The sequence below is a fragment of the Argentina anserina genome, chromosome 3, assembly GCF_933775445.1.
Source record: "Argentina anserina chromosome 3, drPotAnse1.1, whole genome shotgun sequence".
In the NCBI taxonomy this organism is placed as follows: Eukaryota; Viridiplantae; Streptophyta; class Magnoliopsida; order Rosales; family Rosaceae; genus Argentina; species Argentina anserina.
The window spans coordinates 19,545,030-19,567,708 of record NC_065874.1 but is presented as its reverse complement, the minus strand read 5'-3'; the positions used below and the strand labels follow the sequence as shown (position 1 = coordinate 19,567,708).

The following is a 22,679-nucleotide window of genomic DNA, read 5'->3' as shown; positions in this document are numbered from 1 at the left end:
TGGCGCCCCGATCGGTGGCCGGACGGCGGAGAACAGCGCCGGTGAAGGTTTTCGGTCCGCGCGTGAACAGTGGCGCGTGATTTTGAATTTTCGGGGTTTTCTGATTTTTTTCGATTTTTCACCCCCTATTTATACTAAATTCCAAAAATGACCCAAATACATTTTGATTCGTAACTTCTTCATACAAACTCCGATTTAGGCGTGCCATGTCTCCACGAATTCGTATCGACGAGCTCTACGACTTTCGTGAAGGAAGTTTTCCCGGAAAACTTACGCGTCAAAAAGTCAACTTTTAAAGTCCTCACACGTAGTACGACTCTCGTGATACTCCAAACCTGCAAAAGATGTTAGTTCTCAAGAAACCTACAACCACTTTCAAATCATTAGTCCTGGTGGCCTTTGTCGCCACCCAATCCGACACATAATCAACAACCAATAAGATATACAAGAGACATATAGGTGAAGGAAATGGACCCACGAAATCAATACCCCAAACATCAAAGATTTCCACAATTATAATAGGGGAAAGGGGCATTTGATCTGGCTTACCAATATTACTAGTCCATTGACACCTATCACAAGAAACACAAAACAAGTATACATCCTTGAAAATAGTAGGCAATAGAATCCACATTCCAACAACTTCATTACTGTTCTACGAGGCCCAAAATGACCTCCACATGCCTCATTATGACAGAAGTTAAGAATTGACATATGCTCATTCTCTGGGACACATATCCTAATAACTTAATCACTACATTGTTTCTATAAATACGGTTCATCCCACATGTAATATCTAGCCATTTTCTTCAATTTAGCCTTGTTAGCATGCGAAAGTATACTAGGAAAAGTCATAGTAACTAAATAATTGGCAATGTATACATACCAAGGTACACTTACCTCCATTCCAAAGAGCTGCTCATCTGGGAAAGTCTCACGTAGTAGCTCTATTTTCTCATCTCGCACGATCCTACTTAAATGATCAACCACCACATTCTCATTTCTCTTCTTATCTCGAATCTCAAGGTCAAATTCCTAAATCAACAGATCCACCGGATCAACCTGGGCTTAGCATATTTTTTAGTCATCAAATATCTTAAGGCTGCATGGTCAGAATACACAATAACTTTAGAATGCAAAATATGATCGAAATTTTTCTAAAGCAAAGATTACAGCCAAAAGCTCTTTTTCCGTAGTCCAATAATTCATCTGGGCCTCATTAAGAGTCCTAGACGCATAGTAGATCACTACAGGTTTCTTTTCTCTTCTTTGGCCCAACACTACCCTAACTGCATAGTCTGAAGCATCACACAGCAATTCGAAGGGCAGGTTCCAATCCGGAGGACAAATGATGGGTGCACTCGTCAACAACTCTTTCAACATCTTCCTTAAAATTGGACTACCCCAAAACCTATAACTGAAGGAATACACTTCTAATTACACAATCCCAACACTTCTCCCAACTACAGAACATTTTGTCCTTTACCTCAACTACTCTCCAACAACCATCAATGAACACAATACATCATTTATCTCGTCTCCCATACATCATTTAAGGTGAGTAAATCTCACGTTGTTAATGTTACTTTTTGGTGATTGACATGTTGTAGTGATTTTATATCTGTATATTTAATGGTAAATAAGATATGCATATATACATTGATATATTATATGATGATATTGTCTCAGTAAATATATGCAGAATATAGTAATGTTGTTTGTGGTTAATTGTTATTGTGGAGGAAGGGACCGCAAGAAAAGAAAATGTATTTGATGTTAATTGAGGTTTACTGTGTGCAGGATGTGACCGAAATGAAAGAAAATGTATTTTCCGGTAAATTATATTATTGTTGTGGTGTTAGGCCGGAAATGAAGAAAATGTACCTTCCGGTAGAAGTGTTGTTTCATTGTGAGTCCTTATTGTTTTGCCTTAGTGGCGCCCAAAATGGCGAAAATTGAATCTATGTTGTTTTGCCTTAGTGGCGGCTAAAGTGGCGTTAAGCAAATGTCGGAATCACACCTTGGTCGGGTGTGGGGTTGATTAGCTAGAGCTTTAGTCTTTATTGTCAATCTATGCATGGTGTATGTTACTATTTTGTAAACATTGGTGATGTATTATTCATATTGACTGAGTTGCATTTTGAACTAAGTTTTTGATACACTGTTACTATAAAGTGATTTCAATGTAATTGAGGTTATTTTAGAGTTATTCACAACCTTAAAATTTGGAATTGTATCGTTCAAAATCTTGAGGTTGTGACATGAAGGCTGAGACGATAAAAAAAAGGTTTGAGTAATAAGAAAGAACTAGAACCTCTTCGCAACGGTGTTTCCTGGAAAGAGAATGACGAAGTGCTTGGCGAGATGTGGCGATGGCGCAGAGTTCTCTTTCGATGTCATTCATGTTGTAAGGATGGCGACGCGAGTTTCTTTTGTTAGAGAACTCATTGTTTGTGTCGGTTGCTGAGCATCCAACCTCGATGGCTGTTGGGGAGGAGTGCGTTTGTTTGGGATTGGCTATGTTTGACTCTCAAAGTCGGCTTGGTAGATATCTCTAAAGGGTGATATTACCTCGGTGGCTATGATCTGACATGATGGCAAGCTTCAATGGAGGCAAAAGATTCTTATTGTGTCGGAGATCTAGGTTTATGCTACAATAGTGGACGTCAGAGATCTATTGCTGGTAGTTGACTCGTCTTTCGCTGCGAGGAAAAGGGAGGTCACCTTGGGCCGGGTCTGGGCTTGGGCTTATGAGCTTAGGTCTGGGTTTGCCCCTTTTGGGATTAGTGGGCTGGATCTTCATGGCCCATGTTTTGTCTTGGGGGTACTTTGTGGTGCAACAGCCAAGATGGAGTTGAGTGTTGGCAAGACGTAGATATTCGGCATGCCTATCTAACTATTCGGCTGATAAATCCTTCTGTCTTACTCAGGATATTATGTGTCGTACACCAATTGTAGTCTCTAAGCGTTGTGGGGTATCTTCGACAAGGGTTTTATTGGAATGCTTGATTTATCCTCGGTAATTGTAGGTTTATTTGTGCTCATTCCATAATGAGGGTTACTTGTCATAGGTAACATTGTAATGGGTGATCTTTGATCATTGTTTGATGTCATAGGGCAATTTAGTTCATGATGTATGTAGCCTTCTAGGGCTGTTTTAATGGAAACTATTTTTCTAAAAATAAATACACAATTGTTCTATATTTGAATATATATATATATATATCCAAATAAGTGTACATATATCGAAAGAGAAAGAACTATACATACATGTATTTTGATTTAAAAAGCCAACATAATTATAATCATTAAATTTTGGAAGAATAAAATGGTCTCTTATTCCTTCAAAACAAGGGGAGTATATAAAAAAACTCACTTTGAGTACAATAATTATAAAAACAATCAATGGTTGTTTCAAAATCATAACAAAGTCACCCACTTAATTCTATTAAAGAGTTGCCCAAAGTTTGCATGAAAATTACAAAAACTACTATTGCTACTATCATCTCCAACGAGATCATCTTCCTCCTCCAAAGAATAAACACAGCCCAGGAGGCTCAGTCCGATTTTCCATGGCCACCGACGTGCACGCCATTGTGACTATCAATGTGACTGGTGATGTGACTATATCCACTGAGTGACAACGTCAGTGTCGATATTTGGATCGTATTAGTTGATCTAATAAGGTTAAGATCACATAATAGCAAACAAAGATTCGTTATATATATATTCATTTGTTTCTTCTTCTTCTATTTTTTTCCACATTTTTTTCTTGTCACAATAGTGACAGATGCAGTCACATTACCAAATACAATGGTTGTTACAATGTCGATAGTGTATCTACTACTGTGACTGGTGATGTGACAATATCCGCAAGATCCGAGAGCAAAATCCAAATTTACAAATTTTTGTTAGAATTTGAAAGTGGTTGGGATGAATCGGCTCATAAAAAAGTGAATAACTAGATTTACAGAGCCTTGAGCACCGATTGCTGGAATAGTTTAGAGCACCACCATGAACTGCGGTAGCCCCTTGCAAAAGTTGCTACCCCTTGTAAGGTGATCGGTTCAGAGTTGGTATTTTAGCAAATGAAAGAAGGGAGAGATCTTTCCAACAGTACCAACCACACTCAAATCCATCGCCGGATAGCAAAGTTATGGCTGAAATTAGAAGAAGAGGAAGAGCGTGAGAAAGAGCAAAACAGTCAGAAAAAAATTTAAAAGTACTGTTTTCCAAATTCGTATATAACTTCTGGATCATTTCTAATTTTCATTTAAATGAGATAACCTTCTTGTAATTGGAAAAATTTGATTGATCATTTTATAATTTGAGTTCAAATTTAGTACCAATTAATAATTTGCCCTAAAAAATGGCGTTTTTAAAAATTACATGATATGATTCTAAAAGTACCATGGCATAACATAATATCTAAGATAGTCATTGAGACCTAAAATTTCTACCGCCAACAATCATTTTCCAATATATACTAATATGGGAGATTTGTCTCAATAGTACCTGACGTTTGGCCCTTTATAAACTTTGTACCTAATGTTTTACAAACTTCACTTTGGTAATTCAAGTTTTGAACTGTACACAACTTTGGTATATGAATAGTGAACTCCGTTAACACAGTTAAATATTTTTTTTGATGGCGTGTGGTGGCCCATATTTGAGTTTGTTTATTTTGACATTTTGCAGCTAAAGCCTATCCTCTGCACTCGAAGGTAGATAATTTTTTTTATCATCATTGCAAACTTAATATCTTTTAGATTTGAACTTTTAGCTTTCGCATAAATTTCTTTGAAAGAACTGAAAGAAGAAAATGAAAAATATAAAAAATTAGTAAAATACAGAGATAACATTCTTAGAACAACCATAAATTACGGGGTTCTTATATATAAAATCCAACGTAGAATTTACGAGACTAGAGAAAATATCATAATCCTTCAAGAAGATCAAAATCTCTTTAATATTTTGAGCATCGGTTAGATTCGCCCTAACTGGTATTAGAGCTCGCTTTGCTTAAGAGTCAAGTTTCAAAATATTAGTATCGGTAGATATATCGTTTAAAAAAAATAGATATATTAGAGATATATCAGGATATTGGAAAAAATATATCGTTCATGTTCCGAAATTATTTATTTATTTATTATTAAATTACATACAAACATATACAATTATTAATTTATCTAGTACTGATAGGAGCACAAAGTATGATGTTCTTAATGTATATATGCCATATTCTTATGTTTTGTTACTTCTTATATTTAGTTGTTTTAGGTTCATATTTGTCATTTCTATATTCTAAGGAGAGCTATTTCGAATTTGGGATGAATTGATGATGAAATTGTGCTAAGTGTTAGAACTCCTTATTGAGCTAGGATTCCTTACTCGACTATGATTCTACTTTCCTATTTTCATTCTTTCCTATTCCTTAATCGTCGATTTCTTTTTAGGAAAGACAAATCATATTTGGAAAGGATGAAGAGATGCCGAGATGCATTCCTAGTTGAACAAGGAAATCATGTCCGAGTTGAAGAAGGAGAAGAAGAGGCCGGCCTAGCTACCCCTAGTTGGACCAGGAATGATGCCGTGCAGCCCTTAAGTGATCTCCCTATTGGACTTGGTTTCCTACATCAAGTTGGATATGGAGTACATGAATCAAAATTCACAACAAAGAAGATTTCAGTTTCCCAATTGGATTCAATGTCCTATTTGGGACGGCAAGAGGCTTTCTAGACTCCTATATATAGAGGCTCGGCCTCCCCATATTTTCATCATCAACCTTACACACAAACACAAGCCATAGCTCTGCCGAATTCATCCCTCACCCTTCCAATAAATCCTAAAACCGATTCCATCATTCCTCACCAATCAATAGCCTTCAAGCACGCTTGTGAAGAAGGTTTCATCCATAGAAGTCACGGTTATACACTTGTGGATTGCTTGATTTATAAAGTGTAACCATGATCACTCTTTGTTTCAATTCGGTTTTGGTTTTATTCTTGTTCTTGGATGAGCTTGCGATTTGTGTAGTGTAATCTTGTTTCAATTTTGTCTATGAAATAGCTACTTGATTCAATTTATATAAAGGATTCGAAATTATGTTTTGGTTTTATGAAGTTTCTGTTTTGGTTCCTGCCGAGTATTGTTCTTGATCAATTTCGATTTCTAAGTGTTATGACTATGCTTGTAGCATGATATTTAGGTTGTTGGATTAAAGACTTATGCTAAGAATATGTTTATTCTTTTATATGTGAATTCGAAATTGCATGGTTGTTGGTTAACTAGGTGACATACTTGATGAATTCAATGTGCATGGGTTTGGAATTACATGATGAAGATGAACATGTTAGATTTCGATTATGGCTGCTTGGTATTGATCGAATGTGTTAAGTGTCTATGTGTTTAGGTTACTGCTTAGAACCCTAAATGCATGATCCATCCTTAGTTGTTCAATATATAGTCTCGGCATGATTCTTAAGATAGTCATAGAGCTTGTTTCGATTTTCTTGTATGAGTTGTGTGGTGATTGTTTATGTGTTGGTTGGTTGATCACATGTACATATTAGTTTAGGTCTTACTTACTGTTTTTATATCTCAATCCGAAACATATATCAACTTTTTATATCTTTATGAATTCGTGTTAAGTGTTGTGATCCTAAGTCCTGGCTGGATCCCCGGTTTGTGAACGATACCCTCTTGCTTTATACTACTAATGATGTGTTCAGGGTTAAATATTGATGTCGAGTAATCGAGCATTCATCAAATGGCACCGTTGCCGGGGATCCATAAGAGATGGATACCTAACTTTTAATACGAATTCTTTGTTTATATTGTACATTTGTATATTCTTATCTTGTTTCGTTGTACATATAGTAATGTATCTTAGGTTGTTGTTTTGGTGCTTGAGTTAATGATTGTTGTGGGTTGTAAATCAAAAGGAATAGGTAAAGTCCCTTTTGTTAATATTAGCCTTAACTCTTCATGCTAGCTCTCGGGTTTGCATGAGGTCGAGGGCGGCTTTTATTAACACTTGGAGATTTGTCTAACACACAAGGTTAAGTCCAGCTGAGTAAGTGGCACGCTCTCTTATTACTCTGGTGCATGGGACCAAAATTGGATCTCAGAGAACTACTGACTGACATACATCTCGGTGATGGAGTCGATAGGGAGTTCACTCTCCGTAGTTCAACAAAGGAGTCCTACCATGTTCACTATCTCTGATTGAGCTACAAGGCCTTCTGAAACAAAGACTTGATCTTGTGTCTACGCATCCATACTTAGGCCGCACGTCCACCTTGGTTTACAACTTAGAATCAATCGATCATTAAATCATTGAAATGGCAAAAAGAACTTGTGAATTGTATGAACTTTGTAAACGTAAAGAACTAACTCTTTGTAAACTTGACAACATAGTTGTCGTGCCCTTCCCCATAAGTGTGCGTGTGAATGACTAAGGGAAGGCACGAATTTTATGTCTTCATTGTGTATTCTTCAATGCTAACTTTTTAACTTTCGTATAACAGGTGCTATGCATGTCCGAAATATCTAAGAGAACACAAGAGCTCAAAGATCGAATTCAAGCACTTCGAGATTTAAACAACTCTTTCATAAGTGGACCTTTAGATTTCGAAACTTCTCCAAGCAATTCACTCTTAAACTCTTCACCTAGATCAGAAGAAGAGGAAGATCTTTCCTTTCCCTTCATCTTCAAGTCAGACTTAGACACAATTGCGGACCGTGACATAATTCCTGTTGGTGCTCCAATGGCACTCAAGAATGCATTCATCCCCACCACCCCTGAATCACCTTCATGCATTGCTTTCACTCCACCTGATGAAGCTAACTTCTCCATCCCGGTTCAATTGCTTGGGCAGCTGCCTAAGTACTCTGGTTCTTCAATGGAAGACCCTAATGTTCACCTTAGAGAGTTCTTGGACATTTGCAAGCTCCAATCGATTCATCATCTTTCTCAAGAAGGCTTGAGGTTGCTTTTGTTTCCATTTACCCTTAAAGATGATGCTAAACGTTGGTTGTACTCTTTGCCTGCAGGAATCATCACCACATGGGACGAAATGACTAGGAGGTTCTTGAAACAATTCTTCCCTGCTCAACTCACGAAAAGACTTAGGAGGGAAATTCAGAACTTCACTCAAAAGGATGGTGATTCACTCTATGAGGCTTGGGAGGAATTTCAGGAACTACAAAGGAAGTGCCCTCACCATGAGATTTCGTTGGATGACTTGGTGCAATTCTTCTATGAAGGACTCGACACCACCAATAAGAGCATGGTGGACTCGGCATGTGGCTGCACATTCATGAACAAGACCGGTCAAGAAGCTTACACCTTGATTGATGACTTGGCCGACAACAATTGCCAATTTAGTTCCAAGGAAAAGAGAGGAAGCAAGAGCCGTGGAGTGTATGATGTTGATGCAAGAAATCAAATGGCTACTTTAGAAAGGAAGCTTGACGTGCTAGTCAAGGCATTCAATGGTTCGAGCATCAACCCTCAAGCATGTGGTATTTGTTCTTTCAAAGATCACACTACGGAAAATTGTCCAAATGGTGCAATGACTGAAGAAGAGTTGAACTTTATGGGGCAACAAAGGCCTAGGTACGATCCATACTCGAACACATACAACCCTGGACTTAGAGATCATCCAAATTTTCGTTGGAGCAACAATGCTCGACCATCCAATGCTCAAGGTCAAGGACCTCGTCCTTCAGGTTTGTTTGTGAGGCCTCAGGTACCTCAAGGTTCTGCTCCCTTTAACTCTAATGTTCATGGTTTGAATAATGCATCTTCACGTAATTATGATGAACTCTTGAAGTCTCTTGCTCAAGGGTAGCAAAATCTAAACTCTGCTACTCAAGCTTTAGTTACATGTCAACAAGCTCATTCTAAGGACATAACCGAGCTTAAGAAGCAGATGAGACAAGTGATCGATTTCATGGGCAAGATCCATGAAGGAGGGAAGTTGCCGAGCTAGACTGAGCCTAATCCTAACGTGAAGGCCATGATGACAAGAAGTGGGAGGATCTTGGATGCTCCATTGCAGCAAAAGAAGAAGGCCGTGCCTTCTAAAGGACTAGAGGCCGAGAGTTTCAATGTCAAGGACTTAGAGAAGGACCCTGCCTCCTCTAAGGCAAATGATGCCGTGCCTCTACCACAAGAAGATCATGCCGTGCATGACAAAGGTAAGGATCCTAACTCTAGTGGTTTGGTTTCAACTAATGATCTTCCTCGTGTTCCCTTCCCTAGTAGATTTGCAAAGCAAAAGAAGGATGACTCTGATCAAGCCATGCTCGACATTTTCAAGAATGTGGAAGTGAACATGCCTCTTATGGAATGCATACAACAGAATCCTAGGTATGCTAAGTTCTTGAAAGAATTGTGCACCAATAAGAGGATGACTCGAGAGAAGGAGGTTGTCACAATGAGTGAGACGGTTTCTGCCGTGCTCCAAAGGAAGCTACCACCAAAGCTTAAGTATCTAGGTAGTTTTTCTATCCCTTGTACAATCGGAAACATGACATTTGAAAAGATAATGCTAGACTTAGGTGCATCTATTAATGTAATGCCATATTATATCTATGAGGACCTAGGTATAGGAGATTTGAAACGTGACAATGTTGTGATTCGATTGGCTGATTGTTCCAACAAAGTATCTTTGGGCTATGTTGAAGATGTTCTTGCGCAGGTTTCGAGCTTGATCTTTCCTGCCGACTTCTATGTCATTGACATGGAACCAACGGAGGCAGATGACAAGGAGGTCCCCATCTTGTTGGGCCGCCCCTTCATGAGGACTGCAAGAACAAAAATAGATGTCTTTAGTGGATCACTCACCTTTGAGTTCGATGGTGAAGTGATTAGCTTCAACATCTTTCGAAGTTAAGTGATTGTTTTTCAATTGACATTCTTGATTCCCTTGCAGATAACTATTTAGATACCTTTTCACATGACGAGTTGGCACTCACCATTGCCCAAGGGGCCGGATTTACAAGTGATGGCTCTAACATTTCGGAGTTAGAAGCTAATGATGCCGTGCCACCCTTTGTTCTTGAGAACGTGACCTCTCTTGAGGTAGCACATGAGGTAAGTTATGTTTCTCCTAGTCCAATTCTCTTAACTACTAACAAGAATCTTCCTTCTGTGGTGCAAGCCCCAAAGCTTGATCTTAAGGTTCTTCCGGACCACTTGAAGTATGCATTCTTGGGAGATGAGGATACATTGCCCGTGATCATTTCATCTGCACTCAATGAGGAACAAGAGGAGAGATTGATTGAAGTATTGAAGAGGCATAAGACGACAATAGGATGGACCCTAGCAGACATCAAAGGAATAAGCCCTACCATGTGTGTGCATCGAATATTGCTAGAAGATGGTGCCAAGCCAACCAAGGAAGGTCAGAGACGCCTTCACCCACCAATGATGCAAGTTGTAAAGGATGAAATCACTAAGTTGCACGATTGTGGCGTGATCTACCCCATTTTCGGATAGTAGGTGGATCTCTCCCATTCAAGTTGTGCCAAAGAAGTCAGGCATCACGGTGGTGAAGAACAAAGAGAATGAGTTGGTGCCTCAAAGGACAGTGACCGGTTATAGAATGTGTATTGACTATAGGAAGCTCAATGCGACAACAAGGAAGGACCACATGCCATTGCCATTCATTGATCAAATGCTTGAGAGGTTAGCTGGTCATTCTTTCTATTGTTTCCTTGATGAATAGAGTGCATACAACCAAATTAGTGTTGCGGAAGAAGATCAAGAGAAGACCACATTCACATGCCCTTTTGGTACGTTTGCTTACCGTCACATGCCTTTTGGTTTATGCAATGCTCCAGGTACGTTTCAACGTTGCATGTATCACATTTTCTCTGAGTATATTGGTTCTAAAATTGAAGTTTTCATGGATGATTTTTCTCTCTATGGTGAAGATTTCGAAACTTGTTTAGAAAATGTTGAACTTGTGCTTAAACGTTGTGAAGAAACTAACTTGGTGTTGAATTGGGAAAAATGTCATTTCATGGTCACGCAAGGCATTGTTTTAGGCCATATCGTTTCATCTAGAGGAATTGAGGTTGATAAGTTTAAAATAGATCTTGTGCGTCACTTACCCCTCCCCACAAGTGTGAGGGATGTTCGATCGTTTCTTGGACATGCAGGTTTCTATCGTAGGTTTATCAAGGACTTTTCCAAGATTGCGAGACCAATGAGTTCATTGCTTCAAAAGGACGTTCCCTTTCACTTTGATGATGATTGCAAGGATGCATTCGAGACTTTGAAGAAGATCCTAACTTCGGCACCAATCATGGCACCGCCTGATTGGTCCTTGCCATTTGAGTTGATGTGTGATGCCTCCGACTATGCAGTTGGAGCCGTGCTAGGGCAGAGGAAGGACAAGCAGCCCTACGCTATCTACTATGCCTCACGAACGCTCAATGATGCTCAACAAAACTACACCACAACTGAAAAAGAACTTCTTGCCGTGATCTTTTCTCTAGATAAGTTTCGTTCTTACTTACTTCAATCTAAAGTTATTGTTTACACTGACCATGCAGCCTTGAAGTATTTAATGACGAAGAAGGATGCTAAACCAAGATTGATTCGGTGGATTCTTCTACTCCAAGAGTTTGATCTCGAGATCAAGGACAAGAAGGGAAGTGACAATGTTGTGGCGGATCATTTGAGTCGTTTGGTGAGAGATGCCGAGCCCTTGGCTATCCAAGAGAGCTTTCCGGATGAGCAACTCTTTCGAGTTGAGGTAAGTGAGCCATGGTATGCAGATATTGTCAATTATCTTGTTTCTAAGCAATTTCCGGCTACTTTATCGCATGCTCAAAAGAATAGACTCAAGGCATTAGCTAAGTATTATGTTTGGGATGAACCATACTTGTGGAAACATTGTGTTGATCAAATCATTAGGAGGTGTGTCCCTGAACATGAACATCATTCTATACTTCTTTTTGCCATTCTGAATCTTGTGGAGGACACTTTGGTTCACGTAGGACTGTGCTTAAGGTGTTAGAATGTGGTTTCTTTTGGCCTACAATTTTTAAAGATGCATATCATTTTTGCATGACTTGTGATAGATGCCAACGCATGGGAAACTTAGGATCTAGAGATCAAATGCCTATGACACCGATTATATATGTTGAAATATTTGATTGTTGGGGTATTGATTTCATGGGACCTTTTCCTAGCTCAAATGGTTTCTTGTACATGCTCGTTTGTGTTGATTATGTTTCGAAATGGGTGGAAGCAAAAGCCACCCGGACTAATGATTCTCGAGTTGTTGCAGATTTCCTTCGTTCTAACATTTTCTCTAGGTTTGGTATGCCACGAGTTATCATTAGTAATGGAGGATCTCACTTTTGCAACCAGACCATTGAGGCGTTGTTGAAGAAATATGGAATCAAGCATAAGGTTGCTACGCCTTATCACCCCCAAACAAGTGGACAAGTGGAGCTATCTAATCGTGAGATCAAGAGAATTTTGGAGAAGTCTATTGGACAATCACGCAAGGATTGGTCTCAACGATTGGATGATGCTCTTTGGGCCTATAGGACGGCATACAAGACTCCCCTTGGCATGTCACCATTTCGATTAGTCTATGGCAAGGCGTGCCATCTTCCTGTGGAGCTTGAACATCGTGCATGGTGGGCGGTGAAGAATTTTAACATGGACATTGATGAGGCCGGATTGCATAGGAAGTTACAATTGCATGAGCTTGAAGAGATTCGAAATGAGGCCTATGACTCGGCAATGGTTTACAAGGAGAAGACTAAGACATTCCATGACCGCATGATTAGGAAGAAACACTTTGTCGTTGGGCAGAAAGTTCTTTTGTTTAATTCTTGACTTAGATTGTTTCCTGGCAAGCTCCGCTCTAGGTGGCTTGGACCGTTTGTTGTTACTAATGTTTTTCCTTCTAGTGCTATTCAGATCAAAAGTATTGTGCATGGGAAGGAATTCACGGTCAATGGACATCGCTTGAAGCCGTACTATGAAAATTTCGTGGAGCATAACGTAGAGGAGATCTCTCTCCTTGATCCTACGGCAAGCAAGTGATGATTTGGAGTTAGTCTAGGCTATAGACTCTAAACTTAAGCCAATGAAGGAGCCATCAACGAGTGTTTGCATTTTCTTATCCCTTATCTCTTTTAAATTTTCGTTGCTTATCATATTGTACATTGAGGGCAATGTAAGTTTTAAGTGTGGGGTGGGATATACAGCATTCGTTGTATTCTATTGTTTGATGCTTATGTGTTTTAATTTTGTTGTTTTGATTTTCGAATTTTAGTATCATTTTGGTTATGTTTTTCGATTTTTAAGTTGTTTAGTTGTTTTGTTGTTGTTTTGAGTCCTAGGTATGCTTTTGACTGTCTAGGATGAGTTGATCTTTGAATTTATGGTTGAGAGATGATCATGATATTGGAATGAACTTCATTGTTATTTGATGGTTAATCGATGTGTAGATTTTGTACGAACATGTAGTAGATGAGGATTTTGAAACTTAGGTACAGAATGAGCATGTTCTTACTTGTTTTGATTCATGGAACCTATGTAAGTTTCGAGCCATATACTTGTGCCTTTCTTTGGAGAGTTTTATTCTATCGTTTCTGGGCTTTATAACCTCATTACATCTATTTTGATCAATTTATATGTCATAGAATTGCAATGAACTAGAGAATGCTAGAACTTACTTTGTGAAACTTTCGAAGCTTTATGTCATAATATACTCTGATTTTGAAAAGGATTGTTGGATCTTTTTAGGATTTCCACCACTTTAAGCCAAAAAGCCATATATCTCTATTTGAGCCATGCTTGGGACACCTTAGTTGCTAACCCCTTTGAGCCTACGTTAAGCCTTTTCTTTCATTACCAACATGTTATATCCTTGCTTAGTATAGTTATATCTCTACCTTGTCTTTGAGGCTTGGCAGAGCCGATTCTTGGTGTTAATATGGAGTGATGATTTGATTCAAGTGTGGGGTTATGCTATTGTATGTATGTATGCCGTGAAAAGAGTATGAAAAAGAGAAAAATGTATTGATGCCGTGTGAAAAGAAGAAGAAAGAAAAGATTCATGATGCACGGCAAGAAAAGGAAAAAATGAGGAAAATATTGAATGATGATCTCGGCATACATGTTGTTTTTGGTGAATTTGGAGTTGTGATGTATTTGTTGAAGGCTCAATAATGTTATACTTTAGCCTTTGTTCGTTTTCACAATGTTTAAAGTGATGAATGGGTCCAAGATGATGATATTTGGCCCTTGTTTTATGGAGTATGGCAACATAAGGTGGATGTTTTGCTCTGCTAAGTCTTGAGGATGACCTTTGTGATTCCCTTTACCTTGAAAATATATCAAAGCCGAGCCTAACCTTTCCATTTTCTAAAGATCGGCATGATTCTTAAAATGAGTAGCTCTTGATCTGTGGAGTTTATTTCATGAGTAAGCATATGGTTTGGGTTCATTTGTGCATATGATTGGTATCTTTCATAAGGTTTTCGATTTCATTATGTTCATAACTCTTGTGTGTGAAAAGCTTTTGAGCATATGCCATGTTCTTGAGCGAAAAGATTTGGAGTGCATATCCTATGTGAGTTGAATTTGAACTTGTTCTGAACATGTCGAGCTTAATATCACCTTTGTTTCTGCCATGTCTTACTTGTTAAACGAAATCTCATGTTTATTAACCATTGAATTCATCTTATCTATTTCGATTGAGTGTTATTCTTGATGCTATGAGTTTGAAGATCTCTGAGACAAAATGTTGAAGGCATTAGAATGTTGTGTCGTTAGTTTTAGTGTTTTGATTTTCGTTTTATGTTTTGATTGTTTTTTTTAGTGTTTGCTAAGGGACTAGCAAAGTCTAAGTGTGGGGTTGTTGATAGGAGCACAAAGTGTGACGTTCTTAATGTATATATGCCCTATTCTTATGTTTTGTTACTTCTTATTTAGTTGTTTTAGGTTCATATTTGTCATTTCTATATTCTAAGGAGAGCTATTTCGAATTTGGGATGAATTGATGATGAAATTGTGCTAAGTGTTAGAACTCCTTATTGAGCTAGGATTCCTTACTCGACTATGATTCTACTTTCCTATTTTCATTCTTTCCTATTCCTTAATCGTCGATTTCTTTTTAGGAAAGACAAATCATATTTGGAAAGGATGAAGAGATGCCGAGATGCATTCCTAGTTGAACAAGGAAATCATGTATGAGTTGAAGAAGGAGAAGAAGAGGCCAGCCTAGCTACTCCTAGTTGGACCAAGAATGATGCCGTGCAGCCGTTAAGTGATCTCCCTATTGGACTTGGTTTCCTACATCAAGTTGGATATGGAGTACATGAATCAAAATCCACAACAAAGAAGATTTCAGTTTCCCAATTGGATTCAATCTCCTATTTGGGACGGCAAGAGGCTTCCTAGACTCCTATATATAGAGGCTCGGCCTCCCCATATTTTCATCATCAACCTTACACACAAACACAAGCCATAGCTCTGCCGAATTCATCCCTCACCCTTCCAAGAAATCCTAAAACCGATTCCATCATTCCTCACCAATCAATAGCCTTCAAGCACGTTGTGAAGAAGGTTTCATCCATAGAAGTCACGGCTATACACTTGTGGATTGCTTGATTTATAAAGTGTAACCATGATTCACTCTTTGTTTCAATTCGGTTTTGGTTTTATTATTGTTCTTGGATGAGCTTGCGATTTGTGTAGTGTAATCTTGTTTCAATTTTGTCTATGAAATAGCTACTTGATTCAATTTATATAAAGGATTCGAAATTATGTTTTGGTTTTATGAAGTTTCTGTTTTGGTTCCTGCCGAGTATTGTTCTTGATCAATTTCAATTTCTAAGTGTTATGACTATGCTTGTAGCATGATATTTAGGTTGTTGGATTAAAGACTTATGCTAAGAACATGTTTATTCTTTTATATGTGAATTCGAAATTGCATGGTTGTTGGTTAACTAGGTGACATACTTGATGAATTCAATGTGCATGGGTTTGGAATTACATGATGAAGATGAACATGTTAGATTTCGATTATGGCTGCTTGGTATTGATCGAATGTGTTAAGTGTATGTGTTTAGGTTACTGCTTAGAACCCTAAATGCATGATCCATCCTTAGTTGTTCAATATATGGTCTCGGCATGATTCTTAAGATAGTCATAGAGCTTGTTTCGATTTTCTTGTATGAGTTGTGTGGTGATTGTTTATGTGTTGGTTGGTTGATCACATGTACATATTAGGTTAGGTCTTACTTACTGTTTTTATATCTCAATCCGAAACCTATATTAACTTTTTATATCTTTATGAATTCGTGTTAAGTGTTGTGATCCTAAGCCCTGGCTGGATCCCCGGTTTGTGAACGATACCCTCTTGTTTTATACTAATGATGTGTTCAGGGTTAAATATTGATGTCGAGTAATCGAGCATTCATCAAGTACAAAAAACAGGCTCTATATGCTTGAAAAGACGTACGTTGATCAACAAAACTACAGTACTCTACCCAAGACATATAAGCCATATAGTACAAATTGTACTAGTTAACATGATAGTCATATTAAATCCAACTCGATGATTGATCATATTAAAAAGGCTCTATCTCTTTCAAGTTACCGACAATTTCTCCGAGATGATAGTAAGGATAAATCCAACTCGATGATTGATCATATACTTCTCCAAACTGACCATAATCGTAAATAGGATAACTAGATTGATAGTTTGACTTTATGTGATTCGTTTGACGTCCCACTATGCTCTGTGCTCTATCAACATAGAATCAAAACTTAAGACATCTGAAGTAACATCAGATGAAATGCTTTGATCAGCAATGACTCCTCTTGTCCTCCTCCTGCACCTAATATGTTATTAAGCACCATGACCACCTGCTCTAGATCCATGATCCTCATCTTGGGTACTGTCACGGGCCTTAAGTACGCAGCGGAATTTTTCGTTACTTCGGTCTTGACAGCGACGGTGTCAAGTGGCTCCGTGATGGCGCTAGGACGTCCACAAACTCCTAGTTCAGCCTATCCTTCTTAACCCTACTGTAAGCGAGGTCGCGCTCTTCTATCCTACTCGATAGGTTTGTGAGATCCCCCAAATCCCAACTCACTAAGTACGTTTGTTCGTACTTCTCTCGATCACTCAAGTGTTTCCCTTTCACCTAATGATCTATATGCGTGGGATAAGTCTAGTATATGAACATGCACAGTATGTTGGGGAAATAGCTTTCCTTTTCGTTAAACAAAGCAAACATACAATAGAATAGCAAGGATCTTGACAATGTTCACTAGAACTTCTCCAAGTCTCATGCTAGGTTTTCTGATTTCTTAAATACCTACAAACATGGAAGATGTAACTTCCCTTCAACTGCCAATGACACTTGTCATGCATGCCATTATTCTAGTATGTAGTGGACAACCCCCACTACTTAGGTAACTGCCTAAGATAACCACCAAGGCTGTAACTTCCCTTGCCAACTCATCCAAAACTGCCCTGCAACTGCCTCTCTGTAACTGCCTGTAACTGCCTGTAACTGCCTGCATTCTGTCCCGCATGCTGGCGAGGCTAATCTGCCTGCCTTCTGTCCCGCTGGCGAGGCTAATATCCCTGCACAGTCTTGCATCTGGGCTGGCGAGGCTAATATCCCTGCAACTGTCCTGCTGGTGAGGCTAATCTCCCTGCACAGTCCTGCATTTGCCTACGCCGTGCTTTGCTTGCAGCTTGGTCTCTAAGTTTGGCTTGGTCCGTCTATACTTGGCTCCTTGCTTGATTGCCGTGCGTGCTTGGCTTGGTGCAAGGGTGAACCTCGCCCACGCACATAGTGCATGTAGCACTTAGGGGTGTAACAAACCTCCCCCACCAAAGCTTGACAACGCCCTCGTTGTCGCACTTTCTGGCGTGCCCTCCGCTGCTTGCTCCAGCTTGGACTCCGACTTCTTCTTCTCCCACACAGGCCATGCTCCATCTTGAGTTGCCGGTGCTTCCTTGACAAATTTGGACCAACCATCTGATCCCAAATCAGTCACATCATCCAGTTGGCCACTACCAACCCTTCCTTCCTCTTCTTCTTCTTCGTCACTGCTTAGGACGATCACCTCCATGGACTGAGGTACAGATTTGTTCATGCGGTCATGCCTACCTGTGCAGTGCATCCATTCGAAGTTGAATCCCTTCATTTCGTTCGCCATCCTCTCGTATCTTGTGCTCCATTGCTTGAATGGTTGAAAGACACTAGGCATGAAGTGGTTCATCCACACCTTCGTAAAAAGCTGGAATCTTCCTACCTGTAACAGATTGCTCCACATCCTCATTGTGGATAAGGCCGCCAGCTTTTCAGTCTCCTCCATTGTAAAGTTCTTAACGTCGACTCCTACGAACATGAACGCCTCCTCGTCGAATATAGTGACTCCTCCCACTATCAAAGAAGACTTGAATGAATATTCATCAGGATGATATGCATATACATCCACGTACATCTCTATAGTGCCGTCTTCGACCTCCAAGGAGAGTGCATTTAGCAGCGTCATTGAACTCATTATGGCTTCCGAATTTTCTGATTTTCCTCTCTCACTCTCTTCAATTAATAATGCAGCAATAGAAGTTCTCTTTGGGCAGTTCCTTGCATAGTGATTCCCTGAACATATATAGCACTGAAATTGCCCCTTATTTAGGAGAGGATCATGATGACTATTCCTGGAATTACTCCCCTGATGACTAGCAACTGGATAGGCAGTTTTGTAACCACCTCCCCCATATCCCTGCATTCTAGGACGACCTGGGACTGGTTCAATCCCTATCCTCTTGTCCACCTCCTTCTTCTTGACTGCAACAACTTGAGTTATCTGAAAATCCACTAGCCTTTCGGACATAGCCAATGCTGACTGAAAATCTGCCACGTTCTGCCTCTGCAGCTCCTGCTTCGCCCACGGTTGTAGACCCGCCATAAAACTGAACAACTTGTCCTCCTCCGCCATGTTTTGAATGTCTAGCATCAATGAACAAAATTCCTTGATGTAGCTTCGAATTGAGGATCCCATTCGTAGATTCCTCAAAGCTTCGCGTGCCATCCATGCTGAGTTGCAAGGCATGAATTGACTTCGCAGTTCTCCCTTCACTGCATCCCACGTATCCAGGGACTGCATGTTTTCACTTTGTTCCGCCTGTTGCTCTACCATCCTCCACCACAGTTTTGCATCTCCTTCAAGGTACATCGAAGCTATGGAGACCTTCTCCGTCTCGGGTATGTGAGCATTCTTGAAGTAATGCTCCATGTCCCAAATGAAATTCTCTAAGACTTTGGCGCTCCTTTCTCCATTGAAGAACTTAGGCTCGGGGATCTTAACTTTGTGAGTGATTCCTCCCTCGTTGTGCCCGGCATGAGGTGCAGTACTTTTCACCATTGCCACTTCTTCCTCTAGGCTTGCCAATCTTGCCTTCATCGCGTCCGACAAAGCAATAATGTCTTGCATCATTTCGTGTGTCTTCATATCTGCTTCGGTTACATGTGCCATGAATGCTTCACGCATTTGGGCTGAGTCTATGCTTATCCTTTCCATTTGGACAGCGAGACTAACTGACCAATCACTTTGTGGTGCTCCGAGGAAATCCTCCAAGCGTGCAACGCGGTCTTTAAGTGTGTCGCCGGTCATGTTGATACAATCTTCCGGTCTTCTAGCAACTCTTCGTTCCGATGCAGCCAACAACTTACACCAACGAACCCTTCTTCGAGTGCAGCCAACAACTTACACTCCGGTGCAGCCAACAACTTACACCCTTCTAATGCCGCCAACTACGAACACTAGGTCTGCGTCCTTGATCGGACTTTGTATGCCTCCGCTCCTACACGAACTTGGCTGAAGTGCTCCTTCTCGAACCTTCAATGTGGAGTATTCCCTGCTCGGATCTCCTGCTGTCTGCGTCCCTTCTCGGCGTCAGATCTGGTTGCGTCCTTGCTTGGACTGTGTATGCCTCCGCTCCTACACGAACTTTGGCTGAAGTGCTCCTTCTCGAACCTTCAATGTGGAGTATTCCCTGCTCGGATCTCCTGTTGTCTGCGTCCCTTCTCGGCGTCAGATCTGGTTGCGTCCTTGCTTGGACTGCGTATGCCTCCGCTCCTACACGAACTTTGGCTGAAGTGCTCCTTCACGAACCTTCTTGTATCGATGGAGTGCTCCCCTACTCGGACTTCCTCCTCGTATCTAGAGCGACTTGCTCTGATACCAAATTGTCACGGGCCTTAAGTACGCAACGGAATTTTTCGTTACTTCGGTCTTGACAGCGACGGTGTCAAGTGGCTCCGTGATGGCGCTAGGACGTCCACAAACTCCTAGTTCAGCCTATCCTTCTTAACCCTACTGTAAGCGAGGTCGCGCTCTTCTATCCTACTCGATAGGTTTGTGAGATCCCCCAAATCCCAACTCACTAAGTACGTTTGTTCGTACTTCTCTCGATCACTCAAGTGTTTCCCTTTCACCTAATGATCTATATGCGTGGGATAAGTCTAGTATATGAACATGCACAGTATGTTGGGGAAATAGCTTTCCTTTTCGTTAAACAAAGCAAACATACAATAGAATAGCAAGGATCTTGACAATGTTCACTAGAACTTCTCCAAGTCTCATGCTAGGTTTTCTGATTTCTTAAATACCTACAAACATGGAAGATGTAACTTCCCTTCAACTGCCAATGACACTTGTCATGCATGCCATTATTCTAGTATGTAGTGGACAACCCCCACTACTTAGGTAACTGCCTAAGATAACCACCAAGGCTGTAACTTCCCTTGCCAACTCATCCAAAACTGCCCTGCAACTGCCTCTCTGTAACTGCCTGTAACTGCCTGTAACTGCCTGCATTCTGTCCCGCATGCTGGCGAGGCTAATCTGCCTGCCTTCTGTCCCGCTGGCGAGGCTAATATCCCTGCACAGTCTTGCATCTGGGCTGGCGAGGCTAATATCCCTGCAACTGTCCTGCTGGTGAGGCTAATCTCCCTGCACAGTCCTGCATTTGCCTACGCCGTGCTTTGCTTGCAGCTTGGTCTCTAAGTTTGGCTTGGTCCGTCTATACTTGGCTCCTTGCTTGATTGCCGTGCGTGCTTGGCTTGGTGCAAGGGTGAACCTCGCCCACGCACATAGTGCATGTAGCACTTAGGGGTGTAACAGGTACCATGATCAAAGTTACTTTCACAAGTAAACTGCTCAAATCCTCCACCTACATAAGATTGTCCATATTCAGACTTTGTATCTCTACTACCTTTTCGACTTCCACAACTACCATCACTACCACCACCACCATCATCATCTGAACTATCTAGAGTTGCTATGTCACCCCGCACACTAGCATTATCAAAATCATTTCTGGGTCTCCAACTTCATCAGATAATACGTTGTTTACATCAATTTCAAAATTAGTTACTTTTTCTACGACGTGTGGAGAATGGTTGTTATTTTCATCATCGAGGTCAAGGAGAGCATTTGTCACTGATATGCCTTGACTCTTAAGAGTTAAGACTTAAACTTTCACTTCTCATCCAGATTTCTTTTATTAAAAATTAAAAATTAGCCGATTGAGGGACTACTCTTATAGTCTTCTTTTTTATATCTTACGAGGCTTAAGGTGATTAATTAATCAAAAACTCTTCTTCGAGAGTTCGAGAGATCCTCAAGTTGAGATAAAAAAAATTAAATAAAATTTTCAGATATATCTCTAAAATATCGAAAATATATCGGATATATCGTAAATATCATAGATATTTTATGTTATCGCAGATATGGGAAAAAAATAAGATATTTAATCCTAAGATATATTGTTTTTTTTAAGGGAGATATCAAAGATATATCGGAAATATCGGGGAGATTTTGAACCTTTCTTAAGAGTAGGTAGGCAAAAAGGCTTATGCCACAAAGTTAACTGCTATCAGTCCTTTTGTATTACAAATATTTTTGATAGGTAGAAAAAGTGCTTTCATTCGAGGCACATTCAAGAAGACCAATACTCGATAGAGTACACGTGTAGAGTACTAAATACCCTTTATGACGAAGTTTCTCATCTTCAGCAAGAAATAGGAGTCGAGGAACTTGACTCATCAAGGCCAAGTGAGGTGGAATTCTTGAATCATCTTTCCAAGAACAAGACTGCATAAAACTTGCTTGACCAACTTGAGAGATTCATCTCAAAGTTAACCAACTCGAAGAAATAAGTTCAAGAATTGGAAGGCTTGAAGAAAAACTTGATTACCACAAGGAAAAAAAATATCTACTAGATATTGAAAAGATGTTTGTCTCATCAGAAACTTTTGCTAACAACATTCAAGAACAAGCGTTTGAATTACAAAAGACTAAGAAAACCCTAAAAGAGCATCTAGAAGCTTTAATCATCCGAATCAGATGAACTAGAGGGTTGAGGTTAAAGCTTATATCTCCCTACATCAGAGGCACTTGCTAAAATTATAAAGGTCATAATTCACCAACAAAACTATAATATTAGTTATCTCCAAGAGATAAATATCGAGCTTGAAGAACAATTCAAAGAGTTAAACCTTAAACTCTCACGTACATCTACAAAAAACGTAGAAAAAATATGAAAGTTGAAGCTGGTACAGAAAAAATTGATGAGGAACAACAAGCTAAAAATGTTGCAAGTAAGGTA

General features: G+C 39.8%; 1 protein-coding gene, 1 non-coding gene and 1 pseudogene across 2 annotated transcripts; all 3 read right to left on the bottom strand.

The window, feature by feature from the left end:
• Window positions 1-301: 301 nt before the first annotated feature.
• LOC126787230 (uncharacterized) overlaps window positions 302-22,679 on the bottom strand; it is a 191,615-nt pseudogene continuing 169,237 nt past the window's right edge.
• Window positions 8,127-8,233, bottom strand: LOC126789630 (small nucleolar RNA R71). Its single transcript, XR_007671546.1, has one exon. It is a non-coding gene; the product is annotated as a small nucleolar RNA R71 (small nucleolar RNA).
• On the bottom strand, window positions 16,952-21,187 carry LOC126787821 (uncharacterized). The gene is made up of 2 exons (XM_050513732.1): window positions 20,045-21,187; window positions 16,952-19,906 (listed from the first exon to the last, which is right to left on the bottom strand). The coding sequence occupies exon 2, from the start codon at window positions 19,679-19,681 to the stop codon at window positions 17,867-17,869; it is 1,815 nt and encodes a 604-aa protein (XP_050369689.1). The 5' UTR covers window positions 19,682-19,906; window positions 20,045-21,187; the 3' UTR covers window positions 16,952-17,866.

Coding starts and splice junctions, on each gene's coding strand:
- LOC126787821 (XM_050513732.1), bottom strand. CDS start 19,681: ATGACCGGCGACACACTTAAAGACCGCGTTGCACGCTTGGAGGATTTC.